The sequence below is a fragment of the Phoca vitulina genome, unplaced genomic scaffold (assembly GCF_004348235.1).
Source record: "Phoca vitulina isolate PV1807 unplaced genomic scaffold, GSC_HSeal_1.0 scaffold15, whole genome shotgun sequence".
NCBI lineage: Eukaryota > Metazoa > Chordata > Mammalia > Carnivora > Phocidae > Phoca > Phoca vitulina.
The window spans coordinates 26619406-26635841 of record NW_022589718.1 but is presented as its reverse complement, the minus strand read 5'-3'; the positions used below and the strand labels follow the sequence as shown (position 1 = coordinate 26635841).

Below are 16436 nucleotides of genomic sequence, written 5' to 3'. Positions count from 1 at the left end.
AAAAGAAACCCTGTACTTATTAGCAGTTCCTACCTAGTCCCCACACAAGCCCCAAGCAACAACTGATTTCCTTTCTGTCTCTAGATTTGCCCGTTCTGGACAGTTCATATAAATGGAATCCTGTAATATGTGGTCTTTGTGATTGGCTTCTTACACTTAGCACAATGTTTTCAAGGCTTAGCCATGTGGTAGCAGGTGTCAGGACTTAATTCCTCTTTATTGCCGAATGATATTCCATTGTACAGACATACCACATTTCATCTCTTCACTCATTAGTTGGTGTTTATTTGGATTGTTTCCACTTTTGGGCCACTATGAATAATATGACAAGTGTTTATGTGGACATATGTTTTCATTTTTCTTGGGTAGGTGGAATTGTTGGGTCATATGGCAACTTATTGGCTTATTTTAATTACTTGTGGGGATCTAACATTGGACCTTCTGTATTTTTATTTATTATGTATATCTCCAGGTGTAGCATATTTCATAAATATTTCTTACAATTTTTTTCCAGTGGCTTTTGCTTTATTTTCTTCTTACTGTTGTTAAAGTTTGAGTTTTTTAAAAATATATATACATTGTATTCAATCATCTTGTTTCTGATGACAGAATCCATTTATTAGTAATCACAAATGGTTCCAGCAGCATGCAGGGTTCTGTTTTCCTCTATTCTTTAGTAAAGTCAAAAATGTTTTATTATTGATCCCTTCTCTATCTGGAGCTGATTTCTCATTTTCTTTAAAGGTGACTTTTGAGGTGAGGCAGGGTGGTGAAGGATTTTCAGGGAATTGGAAGTGGTGGTGAAGAGAAAGATCCCTAGAAGGAACAAGCTGACAGTTGCCCTTTGTTGGCTTGCCTAAGGAGCTCTCGGCAAGATGGTAGAGAAAGTGGTGAAAGGGGAAGGTAGTCATTAGTAAAATGCCATTTTGCTCATTATAGCTTTAATGTTGCAGGGTTCACTTTTAGGGCAAACTTCTGAAACCTGCCTGTCTTGTGATCCTTCCAAGGTCCACAGATTTCTGGAATTTACTTTTCTCTTATTGTCATCTTCTTTCTCCTTCTTTTAAAATAAAACTTATTACACTAGGATTGTCGGAAATCGGAAGAAGCTCCATGATTTCCAGTCATAGTCATCACATTTAATCACAGCATCTTCCTGGTTTTCAGAAATAACTTTAAAATCAATTTAAAATGTCACTTGCTTTGGTGTACTCAGTATAGAAAGCGGGAAACGTGCAAAAGCTATGGGTCTCTTGCTTCCAGTTTGATACTCTGGGTCGTGAGATTTAATTTCTTAGAAGTAAGTCTATAAAATTAGATGGTTGGCTATGGCAGAAAGTTGAGTATGTAAGAGACAGAAAGCATAGACTCCAGGGCTTGTGGGGCTCTTCATGTGTTCAGTTTGGGTGGGCTATAAGAATAATGAAGTTTCTAAGGTAAAATAAGGGCCATAGATTTTATTTGGGTCATTTTCCAAAATTCTAGTTTGTCTTTGATCTTACATGTTTGTACTATCATGCCATTAATAACTAAAACATCTATGATTATAGTTTTAAAAACCTTCTCCTGGGCTCTGGATTGTTCTCCACTGGTTGGTAGCAGTGTAAGCTTCAGCACATTACTTACTTATTCTTTTTTGGTTTGAGATTCCTCACCTATAAAATAAGAATTAAAACTATCTATAGAATAGCTGTGAGGATTGAAAATAGGCATTTATATTTAGCACAATGCTGGGAATACATAAAGTCCTCGTGAATTTTAGCTGTCATTATTGCTTCCTGGTAGGGTCTATATTGTGCAAATTTGCAAGTCAGCATTAGCATAATCCTTTAGCTGTGATCTAAGGACATTGATTTTTATTTTCTGTGTCCTACGTTTGAGGGTGGGATGGAGAATGGAAGAGGAGAAACAGTGATCCTCTAATAGTTAATGGTGTCACGTGGTTCTCCGAGAAGAAAGGTTGTTGAACTAGTTCAGACCATATTCTTGAAACCGAATACAATTGGAAATGATGTTTGATTGGAAATAATACCTGTTTTCACTTGTTATTATGATAGAAATCAGACTTTTTCATAGTTAACAACATAAAATGCAACATTGATACTTGGAGCTAAAGATCATTCAGGTAGTCCACTACGAAGACTCCCCAAGATGGAAACAGTACTTATAGCAAGCGTTAGGTAAAATAAATAATGTGGAATGAAAGCAAGCACAGGTTAGCTTCCTCCATCTTTGTCACTCAATGGACAATAAAATCTCACTCCCATCACTTAAACAGACAAGAGTCTGAAAGTTCCAAAGTTAATTTTAGATTTTAAATGATAATTTTTGAAAATATTTAAATTGGTGTGTCCAAATGATTTTTATGTAGAATGCTATTTTATGTCAGTGAGATATGCTCATTGTTTTAATTTGGTGGTTCTGAGTGAATTCAATATCGCCATTGTTTCTATCCACTGTGTTTTCAGAGGTAAAGACAGGCTTCAGGCCAGCTCTTTGAGTTACTATTGATTTTTGGATTAACTGTGGTTGTTGTTCTGAAATAAAAATGTTACAGTCTTTGGTAAACAGCTCTTTAGAGGTACTGTCATAAGTAGAAGTACGGGTGGAATGAGCTATTGATTACTGATGGCTCTTTTGACCTGATAATAATCAAATGCTACAACTGAAATGTCTTTATGATCCACCGCGAACGAGCTCACTCTCTTCGTGAATATGAAAGCACTTCCACAGTCCAGCTCAGATGGCTTCTTCTCCGTGAGGCCAGGCGGAAGTGCTCCTGTCCGCCTTTGGATTCCAGTAGCATCGCTTATACTTGTCTTTGTAGTTAGAAAGTGGGCCTTGCACCATCATTATTTGGGTTTACTTTTCCCTCGTCAAATATAAGTGCCTTGGGGCACAAACTGTTAAACGTTCAGATAAACTCAACAGATAATTTATCAACAGATAAATGATTGAATATCCATACTTCCCAAAGCGTTGTGCTTTAGGTGTGCAAACATGAGTATCACACGGCTCTTGTCCTTGTCACTTTATTCTACGTAGTGCCTGCTCTCCCTCTTGATTTTTTTCTCTCATTTTCCAAGATGCCCTGTTTTCCCTCCGACTTCTCTTGCTGCTACTTTGCAGCGTGTTTTGTCCCTTCCTCTAGTAGATTTCTGAATGATGAAGGTGCCTTAGGCGTGTTCCTGGACTCTCTTCTGTTTTCAGTACACACTCTCTCTAGGTGATCTCATTTAGTCTCATGCATTTAAAGTACTATCTTGATGTCAGTGACTGTCAATTTTATATCTCTGGTCCAGACACTTGAACATCGAGCCTCCAGATTCCAATGGCCTTTGAAGTTTCCTGAGTATCAGAAAATTAAACATCTCAAAGAACACCCTTGATCTTACCCCCAAATCTGGTCCCACCCTCCAGGGAGGCACCTTCGTGCCCCCACCTGGCAAGCCAAAATCCTGGCAGTGATCTTTGACACATCTTGTCCCTCACCCTGCGCCTTGAGCCCATCACCAAGTCCTGTTGATTCTGCCTCCCAAATATGTTCTTCCTCTGGGCTCTACTCTCTATACACTGCCCCCAGGCCAACCCACGGTGCGGGTGGAATGGCCCCTTTTGGCCCCTCTGGTCCAATCACCAGAGTCATGACAGTGGTTTTTAAAAATCATAAAGCAGATCATGCTTTAAAATTCCTCCCCAGTTCTCCTTGTTAAGATAAGATTTAGAAATCTTCCATGTGGCTTCAAAACTCTATATAAGGCCTTCTCTTCCAGTTGGATCTCATGATGCACGCCACCTCTGTAATCCAGCGAATGGTAGCATACTCTAAATCCCAGAGTTTTTTTTTAAAGACTTTATTTATTAGAGAGAGAGGGTGCGCACGAGTGGGTGGCAGAGGCAGAGGGAGAAGCAGACTCCCTACTGAGCAGGGAGCCCAAGGCGGGGCTTGATCCCAGGACCCTGAGATCATGACCTGAGCCGAAGGCAGATGCTTAACCAACCAGGCACCCTAAATCCCAGAGATTTGACGAGTTTCCTCCTCTCATGGTTTAGGGTTTGTGCACAAGCTCTGCCTTTTGAGGACCCCCTTTACCAGATGAAGCCCCACTGACCAGCTCTGCTTAAACATCATTTCCATAGACAGGCTTTATCCAGCTTCTCACACTAGATCAGGTCCCATCCCCCTTTTTCATCCTGAAGTATCCCGAACCTTTCCTTTACATTCCCCATGGTAATTGGTAAGATTTATTTCATTGGATGATTATTTGCTCAACATCTGGCTCCCCCATTGTTCTGGAGGACCCGTGAGGGCAAAGATCTTGTCTACTTTATTCACACTTGAGACCCAGGACCTGACAGACACATAGTGGAAAGTCAGTAAATATTTGTGGAATGGATAGACTAAATAGGAAATAAAAGTTCAAAAGCACATTGAAATACTGTCTAACAGAATGTGCTTCAAACTTGAGGCTATAATATGGAAGTAAATTTCTGACACCCACGTGAAGACCTTTAGTTTGTCACTAAACCAGACTTCTGCTGGTTTTTTGACCTGTCACATTTTAGCATTGTCATCACCAAGACTGTATTTGGCAACAGGAAAAAAAACGTATTTTTTAATCAGATTGACACCGGATGTTTATTGATCATGCAGTGCTTGTCCTTGTCATTTTTATTCCTCATAGTGCCCGGTAGTCTTCTAGAAGTTTAGGATGCAGCTGGTGTGATAGAGCTTACTTTCCCATGGGGGGCAGACAGTAAACAAATACACAGAATATTTCAGCTCTTGAGAAGTACCATGCACTAAGTAAAACAGTAATGGCATGGGTTGGGATGGTTAGAGAAGTCCTATTCCAAAAGGTGCCATGTAAGCTGAGACCTGAGTGACAGGAGTCCGCTCTGGAAGATCTGAGGGAAAGCCTTGCAGCCAGGGGGAACAGCATGTTGCAGAAGCAGAGCGGGTATTGCCCGGTACATTCGAGAAACAGAGAGGTGGCTGGCGGCCCTGGAGCGTAGCAAAGGAGGGAGGGAGGAGCTCGCGCAGAACAGAAACAGAAACCGGGATTTCAAGGTCTGACTCCCCCCTTCCTGGCTATTTGTCACAAAATGGAGATAGTCAGGACACCAGCTTGCAGGAATGTTGCTAAATATGATGATGAGGGTAAATATAGGGGATAATGAACGTCACTGATAATTTAAACATAATTAACCTGCCTTCCACAGAATTTATGTCAGGGGGAAGCCAGCAGAGTAAATGTTAAACTAATGGTTATGTCTGTGTGTTTAATAGTTTACTGATGGACGATCTCTTAAAACAGTGTTGCTAATTATTTACAAACATTCTTATTTACATTGATTTCTCACAAAAGGTTAAAAAGCTGAAGCGAGAACTCTCACAGATGAAGCAAGAATTGCTGTATAAAGAACAAGGCTTTGAAACGTTGCAACAGTGAGTATAAAAATACTGAAATTGGGAATAATTCAAAGCCCCCTAACTCATACAAAGAAAATAGAAGTACAGATTGCCTAAGAGATTTCTCAAAGAAACATAAAGTAAAAATGGCTCAGAGCTCTGCACCAAAAACCAAACAATCAACCAACAAACAAAAAACTTGGGAAAATCTATCTACTTTGAAAAGGTCTAAAGCTTTATGAATCATTGGCGAGTCAGAGAAACCAGTGAGAAACTTCACTTTGTCTGGGCACCTGCCAGCCTGCTCTAAGATTGAGGTTCGTGCTAAAGGGAATGGTCGCAAGAGCGCCTCCACGTGCGGCTCTCACGTCTGGACAACGTGAGCCTCTCCTGCCTGGAGCCCTGGGTTGGAGACGTCTCTCTGCCCCTTTGTCAGCCCCAGGCCCCTAACTGGGGCTGAGCTCAGGGAGCAAGTCAGGTGGTCAGCAGAGAAGCTTGAGTGGGTTCCTCATTTCCTGCCTTTCTTCTGTCCTTTCCATTCTGTAGTCAAGTCTGATGGGCCACTGGCCTGACTCTAGACTGGGCCAGGCCAAGGGAGATGTAGACGGCAGAGGGTAGCGGATTCTGGAATCTCCTGCCTCGTTCCCAGTCCCCGGAAGCCACCGTTCTCCCGGCTGACGAGGGACTGCCGAGCTAAACCCTGACAGGCACACTGGGCTTTCCAACCCTCACGATCCCTACCACACGGTCTCTGGTGTGAGGCAAGAAGCTGATGGTTTTCACAGCCACATGACCACAAAGAGAGGATTGAAGGCATTATCCCTCAAAAGGCATTCAACTGGTTTTTTTTTTTTTTTTACTTCCCTCCTCTGTGTGCAGGGCTCTGAGCCAACCATGGTACAGTGTTTATAGAGTCCCTGATGGCCTGCACGTTCTTCCCCCCCATCCCCCTGTCTCCCTCTGCAGCAATCCAAGGCAGCAAGGCATTACCCCTTTTAAAGATCCTGTGTGTTTGCTGGCCAGATGAAACATAAGCTGGTTGTTCTGTGTGTTTGCATGCTGAGTTACAGCTCAGGACACCAGTCATGACTCCTGACCATCCGTCATATGGCTGATTTCAGATATGGGTCTTCGGGCTCAATCTTCTTTTTTGCTACTCACCTCAAGTAATCATCACCATTTTATTCTTTCAGATGCTCCTGTCCTAGGAGCATATTAGAATCATCTGAGGAGCTTTTTTAAAAAATACCTGTTTTTGGTCTCCATCTAGGTATATTTTGTGTGATCCCTAGGTAGTTCTCTAGGATGGCTGTGTTCTAAGAACCTCAGCTGGCTGCAGAGCTGCCCCGAAGAACTGAGCAGACCGAGAATGACATAAATGTGATACTTGGTAATTGCATATCAACATAAAGGAGGGCTTTGTGGTGGGAGTAGAGAGAGAAAACAAACTTTGAAGAGCCCTACAAAATGTTTAGCTATACGTTAAACATTTTTAAGGCACATGAAATTGTAACTCATGTCACCACCCGGGATTAAAGGTTAGCCAAACTTGCTGTTTTTGTTTTATTGATATAACAATGCTGTATTGTTTTAAAGCAGTTTGCTTGCAAGCAATTTTTATAGGAATCCAAGGCATGTTTAAGAATCTGTCAATAACATTCCACAAGAAAACAATAGACATTTGTTGTAGAAATTCAGGCATTCTCTTGCAATGATTCTAATCCCTTGAACCAAGAGCAGAAAGATATGATATCTAACATCAGAGACCTCTCTTGTTGATCCTAATTCTAGACAAAATAAAGCTGTTTTCATTCAAATGTTAACCACCATACTACTAGAACATTGAATAATGATTGAACCCAGAGACCATACTTTTCAAAAAACCACATTCCTGATACTATAAAGGGACTTTTCCTTGGGGTTTTGACAGAAAATATATTTCAGGAAAAGATTTAAATAGAATCCCATGCGGGCTTTTATAGCTTTTCATTTATTCTCAATAGAATGGACTATTTTTGCCAAATCTGGAGCTATAATGTAATTTGAACTCAGGCTTTCATTTTACTGAGTACACGAGTTTATGCTGGATGAATGAATATAGTTTTATTCTCTGCATTATTCATTTCAGTCTGCGGTCCCAGAGTTGACTTTGGCCTAGGCCGTAGCATAGCTTGTGTGTAGACAGATACCACCAGGAAGACATTTCTACTTTGCCACCTTCGGCATTCACTCAAAAGTGGAAAATGAGAAGTGAAACACTCGGCCAGCCAAAAATGTATACCTAGCCTATGAAAATCTGGCTCCAGGGGCACATATTCTCCAGGGAAGGCTTGCAAATGGGAATCTCTTCTTTTTCGGAAGAGACCAAGATATAGGGGAAATTAATAATATGGTACTCAGAATCCCCACCCCACCCCCCCCCCAAAAAAAACCCAAACAAACTTTAAAAAAATTTTTTTTAGGGAAGAATATAAAATTGTATTCCTCAAATTAAGAACAAAAAACACAGTACTTTGTTTTAAAAATCAGCAATTAATGCTAATATTTTGTTTGATTTTGTTTGACTTTATCTTATGGTCAGTTGGGGTCAAAAAAAGAGAGAAAAGGTGGGAGATGAAGAGTTGAGGAGAAAAGGAGAAACGTGGAGATAAAGGGAAAAGCAATAGGTAGAGGAAAACAGAGGTGCTCAGAGAAGGCAGAAGGGAGTCGGAGAGAAAGATCAGAAGGGCTCCCCGGTGGGGGTGGAGTGGGGGTGGGCGCTGAGCTGACCTGGCTTGTCCTTGTCATGTTGAGCACCCAACTGAGCAGTGGGCAGCCAGGACATTTTTATCTAGTTTTAAAGCTCTCTGAAATGTAAATGAGCAGTCTTGACGTAGTCCTGCCTTTATTTTTAAGTGTTAAAGTTGATTTCTGAAAACAGCTTACCTACTTTTTTTGTTTTCTAATGTTGAAGTTGATTTCTGACTTAAAAATTTAACTGTTAGATTCTGAAGGTTTTACACAAATAGGAAGAAATCACTTGGGCTTTAGAAATTCACTTTGACACAGTTTGAGAGTCCTGTGTTAATAACTATTTCATGAAATCTCACAGATTTTTTTTTTTAATTAAAATAAGCCTTTTGCCTCAACTAGGTTGGTAGATATAATACTTAAGGGAGCCAACAATTTCAGTGATAAATCCCTTCCCAAATAAATGGAATTAACCAATATTCGAAGTACCGCCTGAGCTTTTTATCAAATATTCAAAGTGTAATAGACATAAGAGCCCTGATCCTGAATCTGTCATTTTGAGGATTGTCCCCCTACTAGCGAAGTGTTTATACACGTTAGGGGCTAAAGTTGCATAAACCTTCCTGTTTTGCTTTTTCACTTAGAGGAAGTGTGATCTCTAGGGTCCCTTCCCGCCCTAAACACTGTGTGCGTGCACTCGCACCTGCTTAATTCAGTGACTTCGTTAGTTGTACTTTTATTATCAAATAACCTTATGATGAAATTCCTTTTATTTTCTTAGGTTAAGACTTCGTTCAGCAACCATAAAATATTTTCTAAAGTAGTACTTGGGGAAATATGTTATCTGCCAACTGTACTTGCTTGAGTAAACTTTGTTTGGAAGAATGAATAAGACGGCATTGTTGGTGGTTCTTTTTTGGTTTTGTTTTCAGATTATACCCCTCACATTGAAATAAATATAAATCATTAAATGTTTTAAACCAAATGAGCTCAGAGCCAGTTCTCTGTGGTTTCATAGGTGCCATTTCTCTGTGGATAAGACTAAGACTTTGTCCAAGAGTGAGAGTCGATGGCCGATGGGGCAGAGGCATAGCTGTATGTCCTTCAAGGGAACCCCAAGTTGTATTCAGAATGAATCCTGGGCAGCATCGGTGGTTGGAGAGAATCAGGAGAGTGAGAGTGAGGACACTAATGTTAAACCATTTTTTTTTTTTTAAAAAAAAGAGTTCAGTAACTTGGTTGGGCCCTTCATGCACAAAGAGTTAGGTTACTTGAAATCCTCTGACATAGGGTGACCAAGCGAACTGTAAGGACGATTTGGTGAGCAGATCTGGGGGGTGCGATAAATGAGCTCCTTGAAGAGCTTTGTATTCAACGTTAGTTGACAGATGAATACATCTACCCTTCTGCTGTATTCCTAGATTTGAACTCGTCAGCAAGGCAAGCAGTTTTATGTCGACTCCTGTCATAAAAACAGAACAAGTACTTTTCATATATTTGAAAAGAAACAAGAAACTAACCACACACGATCCCAATATTGTAGGATCCTCACTAGTAGAAATAATAATCACTCGCATTTCAGAAAGGCCCGTCAGCCCGTAGGCACTGTGCTTGGTTTGGCACAAACGTTACAGTGTATGTAAAATTAGGCAACGGTGAGGAATTCCGAACTTCCCGTAGTTGTCCAGTTTATTGGCACTTCTGTCCTGCTAAATCCTTTCCCCGGAGCCTTAACCTTTCTCAGGGTGGAGGTCGGGCTTAGCGTGAGGATTTTGAATTCGGCCCATGGTGGGGTCACCCAAACCAACTGAAGACAAAATGACTGAGCCTGAGGTGGCGCCTGGGTGGCTCAGTCGTTAAGCGTCTGCCTTCGGCTCAGGTCATGATCCCGGAGTCCTGGGATCGAGCCCCGCATCGGGCTCCCTGCTCTGCGGGAAGCCTGCTTCTCCCTCTCCCACTCCCCCTGCTTGTGTTCTCTCTCTCGCTGTGTATCTCTCTCTGTCAAATAAATAAACAAAAATCTTTAAAAAAAAAAAAATGACTGAGCCTGAAAATGATGAGGAATGTACGGGGCATGAGGTGGGGGATGGGAGAGTGTGAGCTAGAAGTGGTTGGAAGAGAAAGCGGGAGGAATGATCCGCTTGAAAGGATGATACTGGTACGTATCAGAAGGCAAGTAACAGCATCATCAGCCAACTCCAACAATCCGAAAACCAGTTCCTATACTGTTGGCTTAATTTGTACTCTGTCAACACTCTTTGACTTTTTTCTCTTTTCTTTTTTTTTTTCTTTTAACAGAATAGATAAAAAAATGTCTGGAGGCCAGAGTGGCTATGAACTTAGTGAAGCCAAAGCCATTCTAACTGAACTGAAATCGATCAGAAAGGCCATTAGCTCAGGAGAAAAAGAAAAGCAAGATCTGATGCAGGTATGTCGTGAAACATTTTGTTAAGTCAGACCCCTACCGGCTGGGGCCCCAGAAACTCGCCTTGGGGCAGAAGTTCTCCGTCAGAGTCTGCATGGCCCTTTCTCCCACTGCCTCATTCAGACTTTGTTCTAGGCACTGAGGCCACGGGCTGCGTTGGAGGTAAACAGGTGGGTTCCGAGGTTCTGCTATGCTTATTTGAAGGCAGGCCTTGGATGGCCTTTGAGACAGGAGGGGGTGGATCCTGGAGCCCATATGAGATGAGCAATTTGGTGCACCTGCAACTCACTAAAACTTCGTGTGGAACCCAGATAAGCAGGGTTGTCTAAACCGCGATCCTCAGCCCAGGATGCAGAAAGGGCATGTCACGGGTCATCAGTGAGTAGAGGATATGCCTTGAGGAGTGCGGGGAGGGTATATGAGGAGCTTAGAAGAGCTTTTGCCTACGCCTTGTGACTCTGAGGTGCTATCTAGAGATGGGGAGTGTTGACCCAGCTGCGGGATACCCATCTAGTCATCCCAGGAAAGTTGCTAATGGCAGAAGATCCCCTTGTTACACCTGTCCGGTTCTTAGCCCAGGGGACTTAGCTCCCAGGGATCCAGCCTTGTGTGTAAAAGAAACAACCATTCAGTGATCAGTATCCTGCTTTTTAAATATCTATATTCAGTAGGTTTAGTCGGATTGGGTCTTCTTTTTTTTTTCTGAAGAGTGTGTCTCTTCCTCCTCTTACCTTCCCTCCATCCCATAATTATCACAAGGCCTGAGAATTCCTTGTATTTCAGATATTTGGAGCTCTGAGTAAGGATTTAGTCTGTGTCTCGAGGAGAATGTTAGAGCCAGTGGCTATGTTTGCATTCTTAGTAGAAACTCTACCTTTAAATACTATATTCAACTACTTCATGTCAGTTTTCAAAATGTCAACTGAATATAGGTATATATTCTTAAACACTTATAATTGTGCATTTAGGGAATTTTGAAATAACTTGCAAGAAGTGATCAAATAGAGAAGATTATAGTATTAATAGGAAATCCTTATAAGCACTGACCGTGTGCTGGGCAGTCTTCTCCCTGCCTTGCGTGAAAGTAGTTCGTTTAATTCTGACAACAACCCTAGAGATGGGCATGTATTATTCTCACTTACAGACAGGAAATTGCAGTACACAAAAATTAAGTGACTTCCTCAAAGTCACACAGCTCAGAAGTGGTAGGACTTTGGTTCAGACCTAGGCAGTCTTGCTCCAGAATATGGTGTTTTAAATATATATGTGGAACACAGAAAACTTTATTTGGATGTATTTTTATTTTGTTCCACCAAGATCCTGATGATTAAATCAGTAATTCCTCAAATGCACACCATAGGTCCTTTGGAAAAAGTTAATAGAACCTGAGCAAATTTACGTTGGAACTTTATAATTCAGCAATTTTAGGTTATCTTTGATTGTTCCTGTAAAGAAGAAATTTGGATCTATGCACAGACCAGATTAAATTAAAAGATTAGATTCCTTTTCAATTACTAAAGCATAGAAAACAATTAATTAGTAGATAGGGCAATCAACAGTAGAGCTGAGAAGGACATTAGGTGGGCAGTTTCTGTGACTTTCAGAGCTCTTTGACCATGACCCACAGTAAGAGATATATTCTAATGACAACCCAGTCACACACAAAGGTCTTCATGTTTGGACACATACATACCGTATTTCTTAATACTTATTTCTTAATACTCTTAATTCTAGTAACGTGGTCTGAATTAATTTTCTAGTCTCTTCTTTTTCATCAAAAAACATGCTAGTCATGACCTACTAAATTGATGCGGTGCATGGTCGGCACAGACAGATTTGAAAAATACTAATCTTTTCTCTCTACTAATGAAAAAATAGAAAAGACTTGCCCAAAGTCACTAAAAGGTTTCTTTGTTCTTTTCTGTAGTCTGTTATTTGATGTGACTGCTTGAGTTTTATCCCTCTTGTACATATATTTTGCATAAATATTCCTTTGAAAGAAAATAAAGAAGGTTAGGTAAAAGGCACAAATCAGATCTCTGAGATTTCTAATTTGGGGGGACATTTCTCATTTTTTATCCTAAGAATCGTAAATGTCAGGATTAAATCCTGGCTTTTCTTAAAGTTAGTAATAATGAGTTTCTTACCATTTTTATTAGTGTTTTATGAGGGGGAGGGTTGATAGCAGTGTAGCTAAGATCTTTTTTTTTTTTTTACTTTTTTTATTGTTATGTTAATCCCCATACATTACATCATTAGTTTTAGATATAGTGTTCCATGATTCATTGTTTGTGCATAACACCCAGTGCTCCATGCAGAACGTGCCCTCCTCAATACCCATCACCAGGCTAACCCATCCTCCCAACCCCCTCCCCTCTAGAACCCTCAGTTTGTTTTTCAGAGTCCATTGTCTCTCATGGTTCTTCTCCCCCTCCGATTTCCCCCCCTTCATTCTTCCCCTCCTGCTACATTCTTCTTCTTCTTTTTTTCTTTCTTAACATATATTGCATTATTTGTTTCAGAGGTACAGATCTGAGATTCAACAGTCTTGCACAATTCACAGTGCTTACCAGAACACATACCCTCCCCAGTGTCCATCACCCAGTCACCCCATCCCTCCCACCCCACCCCCCACTCCAGCAACCCTCAGTTTGTTTCCTGAGATTAAGAATTCCTCATATCAGTGAGGTCATATGATACATGTCTTTCTCTGTTTGACTTATTTCGCTCAGCATAATACCCTCCAGTTCCATCCATGTCGTTGCAAATGGCAAGATCTTATTCCTTTTGATGGCTGCATAATATTCCATTGTATATATATACCACATCTTCTTTATCCATTCATCTGTTGATGGACATCTTGGCTCTTTCCACAGTTTGGCTATTGTGGACATTGCTGCTATAAACATCGGGGTGCACGTAGCCTTTCGGGTCCCTACTTTTGTATCTTTGGGGTAAATACCCAGTAGTGCAATTGCTGGATCATATGGTAGCTCTATTTTCAACTTTTTGAGGAACCTCCACACTGTTTTCCAGAGTGGCTGCACCAGCTTGCATTCCCACCAACAGTGTAGGAGGGTTCCCTTTTCTCCGCATCCCCGCCAACATCTGTCATTTCCTGACTTGTTAATTTTAGCCATTCTGACTGGTGTGAGGTGGTATCTCATTGAGGTTTTGATTTGGATTTCCCTGATGCCGAGTGATATTGAACACTTTTTCATGTGTCTGTTGGCCATTTGTGTAGCTAAGATCTTTATCCTTTTTAATACTTTCACTTGCTCACATCCTCTCTTTAAAGTAAGCTCAGTTCGGGACACCTGGGTGGCTCAGTCAGTTAAGCATCTGCCTTCAGCTCCGGTTATGATCCCAGGGTCCTGGGATTGAGCCTCCATGTCAGGCTCTCTGCTCAGCAGGGAGCCTGCTTCTCCCTCTGCTTGTGCTCTCTCTCTCTCTCTGTCAAATAAATAAATAAAATCTTTAAAAATAAATAAAATAAAGTAAGCTCCGTTTATTAAGTGTGGGTGCCAACCGCAGGCCCATCACTTTACAAAACCAGACATTATCCCTCTGGCGGTACCACGCAGTCGGCGTAAGGACAGGCTTGGGATCAGCCGCCAGGACTGCAGCTCCTGGCCCTCGGTCCCTTCATCTCTGACGTTAGTGGGAGCAGATAATCCCTTTGGTTCCATCCCGATGTAGAGTGGCATAATTATAGAAGTCTGCTAAGTAGGAAGTTTGCTTGCTAGATCTACAATGAGTTTGCATTGTAGGTATTCCATGTTTCCATAATTTCTGCTGCATGAAGTGAGTAGTTGAAATGAGTCTTTTTAAAAGAGAGCTCTTTTCAATGACATTTTAAAAACAAGAAATGCACGTATTACATATAAAGATGCCATTATGCACAGTGTGAATAATTCCCATGCTGTCTTGGGGAAGGTAAGATAACCCGTTTATTACGATCTCACATACTTCCAGAGTCACACGTGTGTATGTACAAAATCATATTCTCACCTTATTTTTTCAGTAATTTAAAATGATAAGTTCCTGTTAAAATAAAGTCGTTTTTCTATGGCGATCATGTCTTTCAGTTTGAGTTTACCTGCTGGGGAAGTTTTTCATCTTACTTGTCAAGCTCTATGTAGGACTTTGTGTTTCCTCAACAGAGTCTTGCTAAGCTGCAGGAGCGGTTCCATTTGGATCAGAGCATTGGCACATCCGAGCCAGACTTGAGATCCAGCCCTGTGAACTCCCGCTTATCTCTGTCCAGACAGACCCTTGACGCTGGGTCACAGACCAGCATTTCTGGAGATGTAAGTATCCACGTGGCAGGGTTGGCCATAGTACTGTCCTTGACGAGCCTGATCTACAGTACGGATGGCAAGCGGGACAGGAGCGAGTGAGGCGGTTTGCACTGCAGCTGTGTGGATTCAATATTTCCTACTCCTAGACTGGTTTTAAAAAATCAGAGCCTTATCTTTTCTGTCCGGGTGCCAAACATATCAGGATCTGTCCATATGAACGGCTTTGTTCAAACTTTCTCAGACCGTATTTATTTGGAGACGTTATTGAAAGGTTAGAGGTGCATGAGAATTTAAGTTTTTCCTATTACATTTAAGGTCTTCGAAATTCAGATCTTTTCAATTAAACATTGAGGCTAATGAGAAACAAAAAAATATGCCTTAAAAATTTTTTTTGTAGATCAAAGGTTGTTTATATTAAAACGTTTGATTTGTGGCTTATGCGTAGCATTTGAAAATATTTAATGTGGTTTGACTACTGTTAATTGTTTTGCATTCTCTCCTTTGGGGTGCCGTTTAGCAGATACTGTTTTCTAGTCCAGTCCCCGTTATTTTCGTATTCCCTATTGCTTCTTTGAATTCTGTGCTATGAAAATAAAACAGGTAGAGATCAACAATAGGACTTACCTGTTTGAAAAATTGGTTTTTGAAGTTATTTAGTTTATGTTCTTTGCATTTAGAAGCTAAGTGATGGAAATTTGGGTTCATGGAGGCAAGGAAATTAGTTTCAGTTCATAAATTTAATTGACCTGTACACCCTTCGTAAACTCTTTAAGATACCAGAAACATTGACAAAATACTTTTTATCTTGAATTTAATGTGTGGAGAAAATGATGTTAAAGTCTTTGAAAAACAGACAAGCTTGAATTAAAAAGAAATGTTTTGCCCCTACTGAGACTAGAAAGTAAGTGCCTTTTTAAACTGGTGTTCCCAATTTCAAGACCATCTTCTTTAGTTTTCCAATTACTTGTGCTTCCTAGAAACAAAAGCAGTTTACCTTCATTCATTAGCAGAGTTAATTGACTTCTTTCCCTTTCGTTTTTTACCAGATCGGAGTGAGAAGTAGATCAAATTTAGCTGAAAAGGTCAGGCTGAGCCTACAATATGAAGAAGCCAAAAGAAGGTAACAGCAGGGGAGCTATTCTGTGTTCGGGGGGTCAGTGGGCTCAAACGGTATTTTCTTTCCCAGAATTAATCTTTACTCCTATAGTGACATCTGCTGGGTGCTCCCCAACATCTTCCTACCAAGGTTACTCTTGAAGGTTTTTAGATGTAAGGGTTGCAGACCCCCCTCTCAGCTCAGCTTCTTCCCCCTGTCCACAGCTGAAGGACAGGGAGAATTAATGAGAAGTGTAGGCATAAAATTGCCCCCTTCCCTTCTGGAAGAAAGAAGCTTTGAGCTTGTCCAGTACTTACTCACAAGTAGAAGCGGGAAGATCGGCTTCTCAGGTAGAATCACGGTGCAGTGGCTCGGGTACAAGACTTAGAGGCCGAGGACCTCTGAGGTAAATAACTGTAATCCCTTTGCTTTGAGGGGAGGATTTCCCGCCAACGCCCTTGAAGATGCCGA

General features: G+C 41.1%; 1 protein-coding gene across 2 annotated transcripts in view; it reads left to right on the top strand.

Moving 5' to 3' along the window:
• WWC2 (WW and C2 domain containing 2) overlaps positions 1–16436 on the top strand; it is a 202904-nt gene that overhangs the window by 125870 nt on the left and 60598 nt on the right. For both annotated transcript variants that reach the window (XM_032413687.1, XM_032413686.1), the window contains 4 exons: positions 5370–5449; positions 10442–10571; positions 14732–14878; positions 15916–15989. In XM_032413687.1, the coding sequence (XP_032269578.1) occupies positions 5400–5449; positions 10442–10571; positions 14732–14878; positions 15916–15989 (401 nt within the window). In that variant the 5' untranslated portion in view covers positions 5370–5399. The remainder of the gene's footprint in view (positions 1–5369; positions 5450–10441; positions 10572–14731; positions 14879–15915; positions 15990–16436) is intronic.